At 45.8% G+C, this 16,774-nt stretch overlaps 1 protein-coding gene across 5 annotated transcripts in view; it reads right to left on the bottom strand.

Moving 5' to 3' along the window:
* Positions 1-16,774, bottom strand: part of LOC144142905 (voltage-gated purine nucleotide uniporter SLC17A9-like) — a 32,406-nt gene that overhangs the window by 13,626 nt on the left and 2,006 nt on the right. For all 5 annotated transcript variants that reach the window (XR_013317065.1, XM_077674742.1, XM_077674744.1 and 2 more), the window contains exons 3-7: positions 15,889-16,090; positions 11,115-11,214; positions 7,274-7,347; positions 7,008-7,182; positions 2,078-2,174 (exon numbers count right to left, since the gene is read on the bottom strand). Coding sequence is in view for 4 of the 5 variants with exons in the window: in XM_077674742.1 (XP_077530868.1) it covers positions 2,078-2,174; positions 7,008-7,182; positions 7,274-7,347; positions 11,115-11,214; positions 15,889-16,090 (648 nt within the window). In the remaining variant the exon portion in view is untranslated. The remainder of the gene's footprint in view (positions 1-2,077; positions 2,175-7,007; positions 7,183-7,273; positions 7,348-11,114; positions 11,215-15,888; positions 16,091-16,774) is intronic.

Here is a 16,774-nt window from a genome sequence, read left to right as displayed (position 1 = left end):
AGTACAAGCAAGTTACAGGAGAGGTGGGCGAAAGGAACTCGTTCGTAGGAAGGAACAGCGTACATTTTGACAAAGGACGCACAGAAATACATACCACAAGCGCTGACTATCATCTGATCGCCTTCTTACAAGTTGTGGAAAATATATAAATAAAGAGCTGGTGATAACTATGCCCTCGATAGCTATCACGCAAAAGGAAATCGCACCCTTGGAGGCCAGGGAAAAGCGGATGCGGCGATAAATTCAGAGTTATCATAATGGTTTGACAGGTTGGCCAATCTTTTCCTCTCTCTTCTGCATGCGCTTATTGCATCTTTCCGTGTAAGTGTGCCATTTATTTTCCACAACTTGTAATAAAGCGATCAGTTGATAGTCAGCGCTTGCGCTGTGCACTTCTGTCCGTCCTTCGTCAAAATGTGAGCTGTTCCTTCCTTTGTATCTGACCACCAACGAGCCCAATATGGTACCCTTTTGAGCTCGTTCGTCTAATAGAGTATTACGTAAGACTAGTTGGTGATTAGATACTGAAGAGCGAAGAGTGCACATTTTGACGAAGAACGTGCGTCTCCACTCTATCCTTTGTCAAAATGTTAACTCTTAACACTTGAGTACGCATTCACACACATATGCTTGCCCAAAATAGAAGGCTAAGGGTTTTTAAAGAGAGAACCAAAAATTTAAATAAAAGAGGACGCATTTAGAATATAATTAAATTCACTTATGGACAGACAGACAAATGCTGGTAAAATGCTTTGCTGAAAAACAGACGAGGAAATACTGCGACCCAGGAAGTGTCCAGGAAATGTCCGTCGGGCTGAGCAGCATGCCAAAGTTGCTTCAAATATTAATGGCTACCCGCACTGTTCAATGAAGTGTACTAATTTTAAAGGGACAGACAACTGATTTTGTCGGGTACATTTTCTCTGTCCCAAATGAGAATGCATCACCTATTAAAACCCCTCAACTACAAACAGTTTCGCCGATAGCACCCTAAAACTTTTGAAATCGGAATTTTTACATCTACCAGGCATACGTGGCCTGTAAAAAGGAATGCCGACAACCACATGACAGAGAGCCGTGCGGCAACATGCTTCTAACTGCACGCGAGATTAAAAGAGGTATTTAAAAACTTGTCCCCGGCTAAAACTACAATAAATGCAACCTTTCCTATTCCTTTATGTCATTTTTGAATCACGCACTGAACCTGACGGAGTTATTTGGACACGAACGGTAGTGTCATGTTCAGACACTACGTGTCGCCACCTCTCAGACTTCATAAATTTGAGTGCAAAACTAAAATCATTTCCGTTTGTTTATTTGGAAGTTCCTTGCGGTTACCCACTACATAAAACGCTGGCTTTCATATGAGCCAGAGGACATGCACTTCAGAAAAAATTACAGCCGTTCCACTCAACGTGAAAGTTGCCGGAAGTGCAGAGCAGTGATTCGCCATAATGAGCTGTAGCGCCGTTATCCACTCACTGCTACCACCCAATGCAATTCAAATTTCCCGCCTCCGCAGTGCTCGCGCGCCCCCTGCCTGAAACTGTGCCAGCGGGAGTTCTGTTCTTTTTGTGCTTGCTTTTTCTCCCACACGTGCCGGGGTTGCACTGCCACTTTTTCTCGCTTACTATCGCAAAACCCAACCCAACCAGCGTTCCTAACTAAATGAACCCGGGGGCTGCCGGTTAATTACGTATATTTTACCTCAAAGGTACCTGCAGTTTTCTTTGCGCTAAACAACGGGGAGATGTATGACAGGAGCCAGCAGTTTACGAGGTTTGAATGCTTATGACTATATAAATCGCTTGGCTTTTACAGCCTCTGCGTTACACCACTACAAAGAAACGCCATGTGGCTCTACTTGGGTCCAGCGAGCGAGCTACAACGACAAGGCGAGCCCCTAAAGTGCTCTGCACTTAAAATCGGTTGTCTGTCCCTTTAAGTACGTGTGCACTGAGAGGACAGAAGACTTCTTGTGCCACTTTGTTGCCTCCGCATGCAACCGCAGGTGCCAACAAGGCCAACCCCGAATACAAAGGTACCCCGTCGGAGTGAATTGGGACAATGACCGCACCTGGGCGTCGGGGAAGCGGTCGTGGAAGTACGTCGGCAGCCACGAGATCAGGATAAAGTACGAGTTGTTCTCCGTAAAGTGCGCCAGCAGGATCACCCTGCGTTGGGGGAGAGAGAGAGAGAGAGAAAACAACTCCTGCTAAGCCTGAGGCACGAATTCCTCAAGGTGGATTCCAAAGTGTGGTAGGGCAATAGCATTTAGGAACAAAAAGTGATAGAGTGAGGGCAGTTGTATGATCGGAACTGACAGGACATTTCGTTTTTTAGCACCAAAGCTGTTTAGCAGATCGTAATTTTTTGTGTCCGCAGTTAAAAATGCCAAGAAACTACCGAGTGTGCGCGCGGGCATCGCAGCAACTGCTTGGCAGTTAACAAAACCAAGAAAATGCCTAGCGTTCGTGAGTGCGTATTTCGCGATGACTGCCCAGCGTCCCCTGTGCACATTTGTGGAGCCAGGCATACCCACTTAGTGAGTGTGGCCAAGATTGCGCCGACCTCCTGGCAGTTAAAGAACCAAGAAAATGCCATGCCCTTGTGTGTGCGTGCCTCGCAGCGACACCGCCCAGTGTCCCTGCCGCACATTTTTCAAGCCAAGCATACCCACTTAGGAAGATTGGCCAAAAAAATATGCTCCAGAATTCTCCGTAATTGTGCCAATAGTACTTGCTTGGAACGAGAAAGACACATCATAGTGTACGTGCCTCCAAGGTGATGTCCAATGATTATAACTGCCAAAAAATGAAGGAAGCTCACACTAATAGCAACAATGATGGAGTAAAAGTCTTTCCGGCAGTGAAGGAGAAGCAAATCGGTTGCAATCGTGGACTTAAACCTTCGTGATGGTCGTGAAAGTTGCGTACAGCTTCGCTACCTTCAAGTCTTGCGCTTTAGTGTGAGCTTCCTTCATTCTTTATGTTCGTTTCTCTGCATGCATTATCCCTCGGTTGTCGCTCTTATACCTTAACGTATTCTCTCTTCAAAGTTCTTCTTTCAACACTTTCTCTCTTGCTTCCATTGTTTGTTCTTTCCGCTGAGTTGACTCGTGACAAACCAATTCCCCCCTGCCCCTTTTTCTCCCCTCCGTCACTTGTGCATATAGCACCGCTGAGACCTCACTGTGTGTCATTCTCCTCTCATAGCTCCTCTCTAAAGAAAATTTGCACTCCCAAGGCCAAGTCACAATGAGAGGGTGAGCGCAAATTTTACGGCACATCCGACCTTTTAGCGTTTTCCTACCCTGCTTTTTAAAACTCCGAGGACACTTTAGAACTCTCTAGGAGGTCGTGATTGCAAAAGTTTAAGCGTCCAACTGCTAAACATCTCCTATCATTACTATCAATGTTTACATGACTGCCTTTTCCCCTGGCATCCTTTCCTTCCTCTTTGGTTCCTATACATCCTCCTCTCCTTTTCTTGGCTATTAGAACTCTTACAATACCTGAATTGGCACCATCAAGCAAACAGGACACCTAGCAAGGACGTCCGTTCCTACTTCTGAACTTGGCAAGGCCAAGTTACTCTCGCGCGCCTCGATACAGGTCTCCAAGCCACGTTTTTAAGTCATAAGCTAGAGCAGTCGAGCTGTGATGGTGTTGGGATATGTGCTCGTCTTGCATTCAAAGGGACCCTGGTTCAAGTCAAGTCCCGCCAAGGTCTAAATTTACCCAAGTCTCTTTTAAATTCAATCACCCTCTTTTATTATTATTTCTTTTAAACTTTCCTCCATTTTGAGGGCCGTGTGTGTACCAGAAGCACCATATTTTTGGCCTACTGAGCGAACGAATCCCTTAACAAAAATTATTATTCGGGCACGTAGGTTGTTTGTTGAGGGCGCATGCTGTCGCCACAGTAGTAAGATTTTCTAGCAGTTCCAAGATCTGTAAAGAAATTTGCTCCAAAACTCTTGCGAGGCCTTTGAGAGAGCTCTTAAAAAACGGAAGAGAGGCGTTCCGCTTTTCACTATGCAGGAAACAGCTGTTGAAAGCAGTTCGCATGCCAGCTGCAAATATGGCACAGGCAGAGTGGGTGACGAACAACAGACTTCAAAGGAAAAAAGGCCTACTTTGTTTGCCAGCTGTGCTCATAAAAAATGCATCCTGCTGAAAGGCTATTACCAACTTCAGCTCTCATTTTTTATTCTTGGGGAAAAAAAAATTACTGCCCAACTGGAATGGTGAGAGATGTTGTAGCAACAAACACGCAAAGTAGCTCACTTCTTCCTTTTTTTTTGAAGAATGGTTGATTTTTGGTCAATCTTTAGAGCAGTGTTTCTCAAATATGCATTTGTGACAGCATTCAGGAATTTGTGAAGCCAGTCTTTTTTTCTACAGTGCACCCTAGAGCACATAGCACAGACACTATTCCAGTGCTTTCATGCAACACAGAAACCGTGAAAAAGAAGTAGAAATTTGAAAGCTAAACACAATAATACTTATGTTCCACTCAACCGACAGTGTAGTTCCCCCCATCACATTTGCAAGCCCAGACGATACAGTTGAAAAAAACACTGTTCTAGAATATATCTAAAGCCTAGAATTTATCAACGGAATTCCAGAAATACGTTTCCTTTGATTTGTAGCAAGATTAGATGGCTTTTACCTCATAAATATGCATCAACAAATGGTGAAGACAATGACGCTACAGATGGGACGTAATGCATAGATAAGTTATCGCTTGGAGCCAGTCATACGTCTTGTTAAGGAATAAAACAGTCTAGCAACAGTCCGCTGCAATTACTATCGGTCTGACCAGACCGGCCTGGCGGTCTGCGTTATAGAGAAGTTAAGACTTGGCCGTAGAAAGCCCGAACAAGTGCCAGACTGTGTATAATCCGGAGGAAGTAACTGAGGCAGGATCCGCAAATTATACTGTGTCTGCAGCCATTGAAGGAACATACAAAAGATGAGGATGATAAGGACAGCAAAAAGCCTGATAATGATAGTAGGCAATGAAGAGGCCGCATAGCTTCGTTATCTTTTTCAAACATAACCCAAGTGTCACAGGGAACATAGATACAAGCCAGGCACATCCTGTGCCATACAGAAAGTTAAACAAGTTGATATGCCATCCCCCACCCTCAACTGAGATAAGAGATATGGAAACACCCTTCTTTACCAAAAGGACATGCAGAAGTGAGCCAACAGAGCACCTTAAAGGAGTACTGACATCAAAATTTTATGTTCCTTTTTTATTGATTTTTATCAATGCTTAACGGCCTGGCGAACCCAAAACAGCACTTTTAAATACATGAGCGCGAGATAATTACATTGAATGGCCTGAAAATCGTCCGTTTTGGTTTCCCGCACTTCCAGACCGGCAAACACGTGTGACAGAATGACGGAATGAACTCACTGTTTTGTGCGGACGTCAAAACACCGCAAAGGCCGGTAGAGGCGTTGTTTCGACCACCCCGCCGCCGGAGCTAAGCGGATGAGCTGCCTGAAGGCGTTAGGCCTAGCTTTGTGGCGGAAATTTGAGGACCGCTTTCAATCGAAGGCCTGATTGCGGCTTCTGTTGCAATTCTGGGCTTTATTATCGGCTTTTTTCCCGCGAGCGGAAATTTAGTTTTGGTAAGGCTGTCTTTCTGGGCAGCGGTTATGTCTGTAGCTCTGGCTATGTGTATAACTTCGTGAACGTGCCAGCGCCTAATCGCAGCTCGCAGGGCTGAATGCGTAAAGTGACGTCACACGAGTTTTTGACAAGCGTTGGAGGCACACAGCTACGTCACTTCTTTTCCCTCTCTGGGAGTGACGTCATGCTGATGTCCATTTGCTGCACACTGCTCCGCGTGCTGTTCCATCAGCGCAATAAATCAGATCAAATTGAAGCATGTTCCCCGCATCGCAGGCCACTCATATTTCAGCCAGGAAGCAAACTGTAAAGGAAGCGAACTGCGTAATAATATTAACACCAAAAATTGGTGTCAGTACTCCTTTAAAGTTCAAAAATAAAAAAATGGCAGCATCTCCCCTCCATGGATGATGGCGAGGGTGCGGAGTACGGGGACTCAAAATGACATCCATGTTGCACCCGCCGCGGTGGCTCATTGGCTAAGGCGTTGCGCTGCTGAGCACGAGGTTGCGGGTTCGATTCCCAGCCGCGGCGGCCGCTTTTCTGATGGAGGCGAAAAGCAAAAACGCTCGTGTGTGCGAGATTTCGGTGCACGTTAAAGATCCCCAGGTGGTCAAAATTAATCCGGAGCCCTCCACTACGGCGCGCCTCATCGCCTGCGTTGCGTCGGCGCGTTAAACCCTACAATCAATCAATCAACATCCAAGTTGCGCCCCGAGTGACATCTGATTTGTGCCCCGACCGTCATTCAATTTGAGTTGTGAGTTGCACTTTTATTATTCCCTAAATGAAACTGCAACTCATGGCTCAAATCAAATTTCGCTTGATTTTTGCTTGATGGTGGTGTGCGCACGGATGGACGTGGACGGACATTGGGAGGTCCTAAGGTACTCTGCACCGTTACAGGCGAGGGAGTAAGCCGTTTGACTCACGGGTACTTACTAACTCACGGTCGTAGCCCAATGGGTAAGACGGCTGACACTAACTCTGTCTGGTCTATCAGACACAAGCTCGAATCCTGCTGGTGCCTGTGTGGTTTTTTTGCGATTGTAAATGCTATGCTCACGGACGCGGATGGACATTGTGCGGTCCAAAGGTACTCCGCACCTAAAAAAAATGTCTTGAAAAGTTAGGCTCCGCTGGGGGGTGAACCCAGGTCATTTGTGCCAAAACCTGTGATTCTACCCCTAGGCTATTGACAGCTAACAGTGGGGCTCCTTTAAAAGTTGCTCAAAAGGATAAAAGGAGTGTTCGAAGTGAACCAATAGATGGTGCTGAGTGCACATAGGAAGTGGCGGGTTTGCACCCACAAGGGAACGGAATTTCGCCGCAGGGGAGTACGTCGCACTCAGCGCACCCACCAGAAGGAGGGGCTCTTGAAGTAGATGAACCAGGGGACCTTGGGGTGGGGTGCCCCAGGGAGCGCCCTTGGTGCCGCTTTGCTTCCCCCGCCAGGCTGTGCCCCGCCGCCGCTGCTTCCGCCATGCAGGTGCATCAGGAAGGCCACACCAAAGCACCACCCGATGCCCAGAATCCCTGGAACACACGGGGAAGGAGGGTCTGGGTCTGGGACTGGGTCCAATAAGGAGGGTCTGGGGCCGAGGCTATCTGCGGCACGCCCACTCACCGGTGACCTTGAAGACCGCGGGCCAGCCGTGGGACGTCATTATGATGGAACCCAGGCAGCCCAGCAGCAGCAGCCTGCACCAAAGAAACCCGTTTGGTCAATCCCTCTCATAAGATGATACGGTGGCTTAGCGAATAAGTATTGCTGTTCTACTGCACACCCCATTCTCTTTATCGTCATCCCTTTTTTGCGCAGTGAATGCTTAGAATCAAACGCCAACTCGCCCGAATCTACGCCTTATTGGCTTCTCAAGTCCTCTCAAGTCACCATCGTTAGACATTCAAGTTTCTCTCGCAGGACGATACTCAACATGGTGACTTAGCAAATGAGTATCGCTTGCGTGCCCTATTCTCTTTGTTGTTGTTCCTTTTTCGCGCAGTGAATGTTTAGTATGGAATACCAGCTCGCCCAAACCTACACCTAATTTGTTTCTCTTTAGGGCGACTTGAGGGACCCTCAGAAGAAACTCAAGTCCCCCTTCGCAAGACGATACCCGACATGGTGGCTTAGGGAGTGAGCTACATTTTTTGTAGGCCCTATTCTTCCCATCGCCACCCCTTGCTTGCATGGTAAAAATTAAGTGTGTTAAAATTAACTTAACAAAACGTACACCTCATTCTGCAAATAAGGTATTGCGTTGCTGATAAAATAGTCGTGGTATCGATTAGGCCATGGAGACTGTTTTCCCGATAGATGCACGGAAAGAAGATATTTTGGTGCACGTTAATGGTTACCAGGTGTCTTAATTGATCCACAGGCTGCCAGTATAGTGCACCATGTACTCCAGATGTAGGCTTTGGTGCACGGTGGAGTTGAACTTGAAGAACAACAGCTGTCAATGCTGAGGTTTCTATCAACATGGGAAAGAAGACCCGCAGTGGTAGATATTCGCATTCACCCGCTGCTTGTATATCTATCAGTGACAGCGCCTAACGTTGAGGAACCAACTAACAATGCAATGCAGATGCTGTGATGCTCATTGGATGCTTATTTCAAGAAGGCCCAACAATTGCTAAAGAAGGCCTTTACACGTGTCCGTAGCCATTGAAGCTGGCGAAAGTGCTCAGCTCAGCCACTGTAATCTTTCTATGCGCACTACAATTATGCTTTGCAATACAGGTTTCTCAAAAGTCTTTATTTTACATTCTACTGGGTGCAGAAAATGTATGCTGTTTTATTCCTAGCTCAACTTGGAAGAAAAGAAATTCATGGAGCAAGGGTACAATAATGAAGCTAGTTTTTCTACAAGCCCATCAACATACATATGTCCACCTTTCGTTTAAGCCATCTTCACAAGAATCGCAGAAGCACGTGCAAAATTGTATAATGCCTGCTTACTGTTATCCCCGGCAAGCATTTCCAAATAAGAGTACACGTGCTAGATTTTTACGGGCAGCTATCTCTAGTTACTAGGAGTGTGAGGATGGTGATTTTTGCTTTCAAAGTGAATCCAAAGCAATTTTTTGTCAAATAGTTCTGAATTGAAGCGAATATTTTTGAATCGAAGCAAAATATTGTGCGGTTTCGATTTAAAAAAAATTAGAATTTACACTTTCTCAAAAAGGAAGACTAAAATTGAGAAAAAAAGATCAATTTTCTACATCACTTAATCAGAAAATCCACTAGTATGCAGCTAGGAGAGCGTTAAAAATGGCAGCTTGGGTGAGGCTATGTTACCAGAATGCATGGGAAAAGAGAAACAGAAGGGTGCAGTTAGTGGGATGCCAAAGAGATAGAGAAGTTCAAATACCCTCTGTCTAATGACAACGATGGCTGAAACACATAGCTTCCCTGCATGCAAAAATCAACTGGCGAACTGCCAAAGTCCAAGCCGCTGTAATCAAAGTCCAAGCATCAACGATCAAAGTGAAAACCGACTGCAAGTCAAAGTCCAAACTCAGACAGCAGAATTCATCCCTTAAGAGAAAGGATAAGCACCCCCCCCCTCCTCCCACTCATATCGTCGTTAGACCATCGTCATCGACCGAAATAAACTGCCAAAGTCCAAAGTCTAAAGCCAAAGTACAAAGCCAAAACCCGTGCAACGAATTCAACAAGAATGCTGAGTGACCTAAATGCCATGGCGCAACCGGACAGTTTGATTCCGACTACAAGAAGCGTTCTTTTCTTGTTTCTTCTTCTTCGTCATCATCATCATCATTATGTGCCCTTCTATTGAGTAAAGATGGCTCCCCAGCAGTGTGTTTTGGTTACGACCCCGCCATCAAAGAGACGAAGAAGGCTTCGCTTTAAAATCGCTGCCCAGAAGACCTCCTCTTGCCGCTTAGCCGCACGTCACCGATGCTTTGCGGGAAAGCTTGTCGCAGCTAGCGGCTAGCTGAAGAATCCAGTGCGTGTTCTGCACGTGCTTTTAGTTGGGCATTTCTAGTTTTCAACAGTGCATAATTTCATGCATCCAAGTTCACTAGAACAGCTGCCCATTTCTGTTGAAGTTTGAAACGGTGCTGTTTGGTACAAAGGTAAATGGAATATCGCGCTATTGAATAACACTTCAGTATTTGGAGGTTTCGGATACTTGCACATCCAACTAAGCAATTATGCAAGCAACCAGGTTAGCATAACTTTCTCCTCTGCCATTTACCTCTCTCGCACATGCACACACAGGCTCGTCACAAATGTACTAAACCATGCTATGAGCTTTTACATAACGAAATACATGGAACTACAGTGGGAGTATCCAGTATTGTAGCTTTAATGTACAGTGTATAGACGTACGCAGTAATGAGTTGTACAAGAGAGGGAACAGGGTGGGTAAACATGAATGAAACTTCTCGAGGTTTACCAGGCCTGAAAAAATGTTCGGCTCTTTCTTTGTGGCATGCAGACACTAAAAAAACACAGTGGATACAAACGGCACCTTTATGAAAACATTTATTAATTTTGTTTTTCTTGGGAAGGGGGAAACATGAAGTTCCTTTTCAGGTGCAGTTGACAAAATCAGTAATTTGGCATACATTTCCTGATGGATCTATCCTGATGAAATACGGGCAAGGTGCTGGATTCAAGCTACTCATATGAAACCTGGCTATGACACCTGTTCTACGACAGAGCTATGACACAGGTGCTGGCTACAAGACTTAGTGAAACCTTTTTTGTACACACCAATCACCGTAAGCTACTTCTTATTTTTTCTTACCGTAATGCCACAACTCTGGTTCAGATAGATGTCTCTTAGAAGTAGAAGTTCCTAAATTTTGGGGGCTCACTACCCCAAAACTACACCAGGGCTACAAGGCTCACTGTAGGGAAGTGGTCCAGAGTAATGTCGACCCCCTAGGGATCTTTAGTATGCAGCAAACTCCTGACACATGGGCGTTTTTACTTTTCGCCTCGACCTGAAAAGCGGCCACTATAGCTGGGATCAAACCTACGTCCTTTGACTCGGTAGCACGATGACTCAGCCACTGGGCCACCGCAACAGCCTCCATTAGGAGCACTGAACTCACCCCGAAGTGTTCAGACTATTAGCCAAACATTTGCTGCTCTTGCTAACAGCTACGACAGATGGAACTAGACTTGAACGCCCGTGTGTGCGAGATTTCGGCGCATGTTAAAGATCCCCAGGTGGTCAAAATTAATCTGGAGCCCTCCACTATGGCGTGGCCCATCGCCTGCGTTGCGTCAGCACGGTAAAACCTACAATCAACCAATCAATCCAGCTTGACCTGTGAGTCAAGGCATGGGTCTACCATGCTCCTTGAATACGACACCTACCATTAGTCCCCTCTGAGCCCCCCTCGAAATGAGCGGGAGATTTAGAGAGGGGAAAAAAAAAAAGGGAGAGAGAGAGAAGGTGCACAGAGGTGAGGTGGGTGCTCACCCGTATGAGGGACCCGCGGCCACCACGCTGGTGAATATGGTGCGGTCCTGCTGCCTCAGCTGGCTCACTATGATGCTGGACATGGCCGGGAAGTGAAGACCTGTGAAGTGGGAAAGGCGTGTTCTCGAGGTCAGGCTAGGACTACGTCGCACTTCTTCGAGGCACTTGATGGCATTGGTACGAACCTTTGTTCGAATTTCCAGCATATGCGCATGTGTAGGGAGACGATACTGGTAGGCCAACATTCCGCAGACAGACCACCATCAACTCCACTCAAATTTCACTTCGGCGAAATTTACTTTTTATGCACAGTACGTACCACCAAACCAACCGGGACATGACTGGTAGCGACGCGAAATGCGTGGTTAAATAATTAGAAGCATTTAAAACAGCTCCGTTGCAGGTGATGATGCACCTGACGGCGGATCTCACAAACAGCCAAAAAGAGGAAGTGACATTGTGGCCAGCCCTGCGCTTTTTCGCATGGCCAGCCAGGAGAACTGGTCGCGCTTTTCCTAGGGCTGTGGCGAGGGCGAAGCGTTGCGTGCATGTTCGCTCCGGCAGGCCAGCTGCGTGAGGCCACTCACTCGCCGGCTGGGCATGGCCGTAATGGCCACACTCTTCTCAATTTCGGTTTCAAAATCTCCCGATTTTCGATGGTCGTTTGCACCGTGGGCATGCGCATTTCAGCTGTCACATTTTGTATATTGCAGTATTTTTAGGCACATTATACGAAAATAACGTTTTCAAGAGGTCGAAATTTTGAGCGCAGTTGGCCTTGTCGGCAAGCTTGCATGCCCTTACGTTTAAATTGTGTAATCGCAAAATTTTTTTTCCATCAATGCGCCTGAAGTGGAAGGCGATGTGACAGGATATTTTTGCAGTTTTCGTACACTTATCGATCAGCACTGCTCAAAGGTGGACTCAACTTACAAAGGGAAAGAGCAGGCCTTTTGAAGATCAGCTGGCAGGTCTTGTGTACCCTCGGGCAATGCATGTATGGTCAAAAATGGACGCTATGGTGCCTTGCTGATATTTGATACACCGCCTACAACACAACGGCTGCTTCAGTCATTGCAGATCCTACTGCACAGACACGAGCATCTGCAAATGGCTGCAAGATCTGTAACCTTAATTGCATTTGTGTGAATTGCGTTAAACGCATAATGCTTTGGTGCACTGTCTCCCTCCACTCTAACCCCCCCTCTTTACTGTTATACCAAGAGGTCTGATGATGGAATTTTTATTTATTTTATTTATTCATCAATACTGTAGGTCTTCTGCAGACCCATACAGGAAGCGGGCATACAACATCCCAGGTATCTAATTAGATACAAAGTCAAGAAAGTACAATGTTTTGAGGGACGATAAGCGGAACACTTACAATAGCGAGTACATCAATAGTACGTTGGTGCTCTTCCCATACACGAGAAGAAGAAGAAAAAAAATACTAGAAACCGCGTGCTACGCATGAAAAACAATATATGTACAAAAAAGTACAATACACCACTGCAAAACATGTTTTTCGCTATCACAACAACAAGAACAACAACAAAAAATAACTATACAGGCTCTGTTACCTGCTCCACAAATGAACAAAATTGATCAATATTTGTAATATTAACAGCTTCACTTGGTAGCGCATTCCAAGTGTTCACAGCGCGAGGGAAAAAGGAATATTTCAACACATTGCTATGCGCACTGAAGGGACGTATGCATTTATCGTGGTTCGTCCTACTAGAACGGCGGCCAGGCGGATGAATGTAGTCGTCTTTACGGATTTTAAGGTGACCGTGAAAAAGGAGATAAAAAAACTTCATGGAAGCAACATGACGCCGGCAAGACAGAGTTGCTAGGTGCGCTTGATTGCGCATGTCCGTTGCACTGTCGCGCCAAGAGTATTTTGAATAGATAAACCTCAGGGCCCTGTTCCTGTTCTGCAGTCTTTCAAGTTTGTCGCGAAGGTAGTTTTAGTGAGGGTCCCACACTATACTTCCATATTCTAGGATAGGCCTGACCAAGATTTTGTAGGCGGTTAGTTTAACTGCTGAAGGTGCTTTGCTCAATTTTCTACGCAGAAATCCTAGTTGTTTAAATGCCTTGGCGCATGTATTGTTAATGTGCTGTTCCCATTTTAAGTCTTGCGAGAATGTGACGCCCAGATATTTTACATTGTCAACTTTACTAATATTAAAACCATCAAGATTGTACACAAAAGACAGAGGTCGTTTTTTCTTGGTTAGGCTTATGAACGCGGTTTTAGACACATTTATTTCCATTCCCCACATCTCGCACCATTGGGAAGTGTTTTGTAAAGAAAAATTGAGCTTTAATTGGTCATCAATACTGCGTATTGTAGTGTAAATGACGCAGTCATCTGCGAAAAGTCGCAATGTTACACCTGGTTCCGCACAAGAAGAGATGTCATTAACGTAAATAATAATGTTGGCCCCAACACAGACCCTTGGGGTACACCGGACCAAACACTGAGGCAGTCAGAATCTACGTTGTTTAATGCTACATACTGGGAGCAATTGGTTAAGTAAGCCAAGACCCATGCAACTACTTTGCTATTAATTCCAAAGGATTCAAGCTTGGCTATTTGTAATGAGGCACACGATCGAAAGCTTTCGCAAAGTCTATGAATATTGCGCCAGCCTGAAGTTTGGAGTCAATTATGCCAGCGAAGTCATGCGTTATTTCTGCAAGTTGCGTTACCGTGGACATACCCCTGCGGAATCCGTGTTGCTTCGGGTACAGCATATTGTTAGACTCTAAGTAATTTATAATGGCTTTGTTGAGGATATGCTCCATTAATTTACAACAGCAGGTCGTTAGCGATATGGGCCGATACGTATCCACCAGAAATCTATTACCACTTTTGTGGATCGGAATTATTCTTGCGCGTAGCCAGTCTCTCGGAAGTGCACCAATTTTCACTGAAAGCATAAATATTTTAAACAAAAAAGGAGCAAGTTGTTCTGCATAACGCCTAAGAAACGCATTTGGGATTTTATCTGGACCCGGCGACTTCTTAACATCAAGTCGTAAAAGCAGGTTCAAGATACCTTGTTCGGTTATCTCGATTTCCGGCTTGGCCGAGCCACATTCAACAAACGGCCCTTGAACTGGGCATGCTTGGGTGAATACCGATTGAAAAAAGAAATTGAATGAGTTAACTATTGCGTGCGTATTTTGAGTACCGATGCCGTTGATTTCCATCTTACGGATTGGGCTGTCCGGCTTAGCTAGGTAACGCCAAAATTTTCTCGGCTGTTCTGTCATAAAATCGGTTAGGGTGTGTGAAAAAAAATAGTTCTTCGCTTGGCGCAACAGGCTTTTAAATTCTTGGTAGCACTGGCTTATTGTAGCTGGATTGCATTTACGCTTCCGCATTCTTTTCAGCTTCCGTTTCACATGAATTATATCTCGCGTTATCCAAGGAGTCCTTCATTTTGTCCTCTTACGTTTCGTAGGGATGTAGGTTTCTTCACAGTGAAAAATTGCTGCCTTAAATTTTAACCACAAGCTGTCAACATCATCGGAAGGTTCAGCGTAAAAATCGTCTAACTTCATTTCTAGGTAATCAATAATGCTTTCATTGGCCGCTCTGGAATAATCTTTAATAAATTAATGTATGTGAAGTTTCATTGTCACTTTTTGCCATGCTAAGATTGGGAAATTCAATTAAAACCAGTTTATGGTCAGAGATTCCATCTTCCACCGTAACTTGAGCATTTATTGAGCTAGAAATTAAAGCAAGATCTAAGATGTTTGAAGCAAGCCCTTGAGAATGCGTGTCACTTGTGTTACGCATTGGGATAATGAGAAACTTAGCATGGTATCCAGAAGTTGCTCGCAGCTATTTCCTTCTCTATTGCTGACGGTTAGGTTACCCCCGTCTATTCCTGCCAAGTTGAAGTCGCCAACAAGTACTAGCTTTGTCCGATCATGCATTTTCTCGAGGAGGTAGTTGTGCAATTCTGCAAGATAAGATTCAGGTGCCCCAGGTCGTCTGTATACTCCATCTATTAGTAGAGGTGTGGTTTGAAATGTGACAGTGCACCACAGACTCTCGTGGTTCGGTATATGGTAATGTTCTTCCTGGAACGCTAGACCATCTTTTATAGCGATAGCCACTCCGCCTCCGCGGCTATCACGGTCCTTGCGAAGAAAGCTATAGCCTTCTGGAATTATTTCTGAATCATGGATACTGGAATGAAGCCAAGTCTCCGTAATCACCAAAATATCAGGTGCGAAAGCCAGTAAAATCTCCTCTAGTTTATCCGTTTTGTTCACTATACTTCTGGCATTGAAACACAAAAAAAAAAAAAAAAATGACGGCGTACTTGCTTGGCTTCATGTACTTGAACTACTGCCTTCGTGACCAGCAGTTTCGGAACGCGCCGGCTGCAGAGGTATCCCTTTTCCTACGTGTTTATCCCAAACGTACAGCGTGTCATTTATTTTCAGTGTCATTTATTTTCAGCGGCGATAAGCACAACCTTATCGCCGCTGTCTCGGTTATCTTTTCAGGACTCCTCAAATTGCTTCCTCAAATAATGCCGTGTCAAATAAAGCTTAAATCCTCCCCGTCTATAGACAGTGCTGTTCCTGAAGGCAAGGCAACCTATGTGGAAACTCCTCTTCATTCATTGCATTGGGCATGGCATCCTGCATTGCTCTAGCACTGCAGTCAGCACACAACCCATTGGCATTGCATTCGACTGGTCGTCCCAGTGTGGTGTATATGGAGCGGGGTCACACTGCTGACCTTGAAAGGCCCCCAGGAGGATTCGGTTGAGCAGCAGGGCGCCCCTGCTCCAGGCAGTGCACTCGGGCGTGTACAGTGTAAGCAGGGACCACCCCAGGGCCGCCCCGAGCATCACCTTGTCGCCGCCCCACATGTCGCCCAGGTAGCCGCCCAGCACCTGCGTCAGCGCATAGCCCCAGAAGAAGCAGCACAGCACCGTGCCCTGCACAGAGTAAGAGAGGAGAAGAACAAGCATTCTTGGAGGCACAGTTCTTGAAGAGGGTACGGTGCCATTTAGCGCAGAGACCGGGAATTGGACGAGCAGTCTTTGAAGAGGGTACGGCACCATTTAGTGCAGAACTAGGCATCTGGAGACACAGTTTTGGAAGAGGGTATGGCACCTTTTAGCGCAGGGCTAAGGACCTGGAGGTATGGCATCATTTAGTGCAGAGCTTGGGATCTGGAGGAACGCACTTTGAGGAGGGTACGGCATCATTTAGTGCAGGTGGAAAACGCCACTTGCACAAACTGTGCTACGTACAGTGGCGAGTTTTGGACCTGGTGACACCAAAATGCTGTCATTTATAGCTTCACGGAAAGAGGCATGCTGGGGTTAACACTTATGCAAAAGAAGACCGCATTACAGATTAAGCAACAAACTTGGGTCAAAGACATTTGCGCACAAATCTAGTATCTAGTGCTAGAAATAGGACTGAGAAGGTCATGTGACGCCAATGACAGGTAACTGTGTAACAAAGTGGATACCAAGAGATGACAAAGAAATTTAAAGGGGGGGGGGGGGGGGGGGGGGGCGGGGAAACCAAAGAGCTCATGAGGGATGAAACAGGAAAATTAGGAACCATGGAATGGACTCAGAAAGCCCGCGTCAAGAATGGTTGAGAATCTC

Source organism: Haemaphysalis longicornis, unplaced genomic scaffold (genome assembly GCF_048455015.1).
Source record: "Haemaphysalis longicornis isolate Haplotype H1 unplaced genomic scaffold, Haemaphysalis longicornis Haplotype H1 scaffold_6, whole genome shotgun sequence".
NCBI classification, from domain to species: domain Eukaryota; kingdom Metazoa; phylum Arthropoda; class Arachnida; order Ixodida; family Ixodidae; genus Haemaphysalis; species Haemaphysalis longicornis.
The sequence above is the reverse complement of the archived record's forward strand: the minus strand, read 5'-3'. Positions and strand labels throughout refer to the sequence as shown.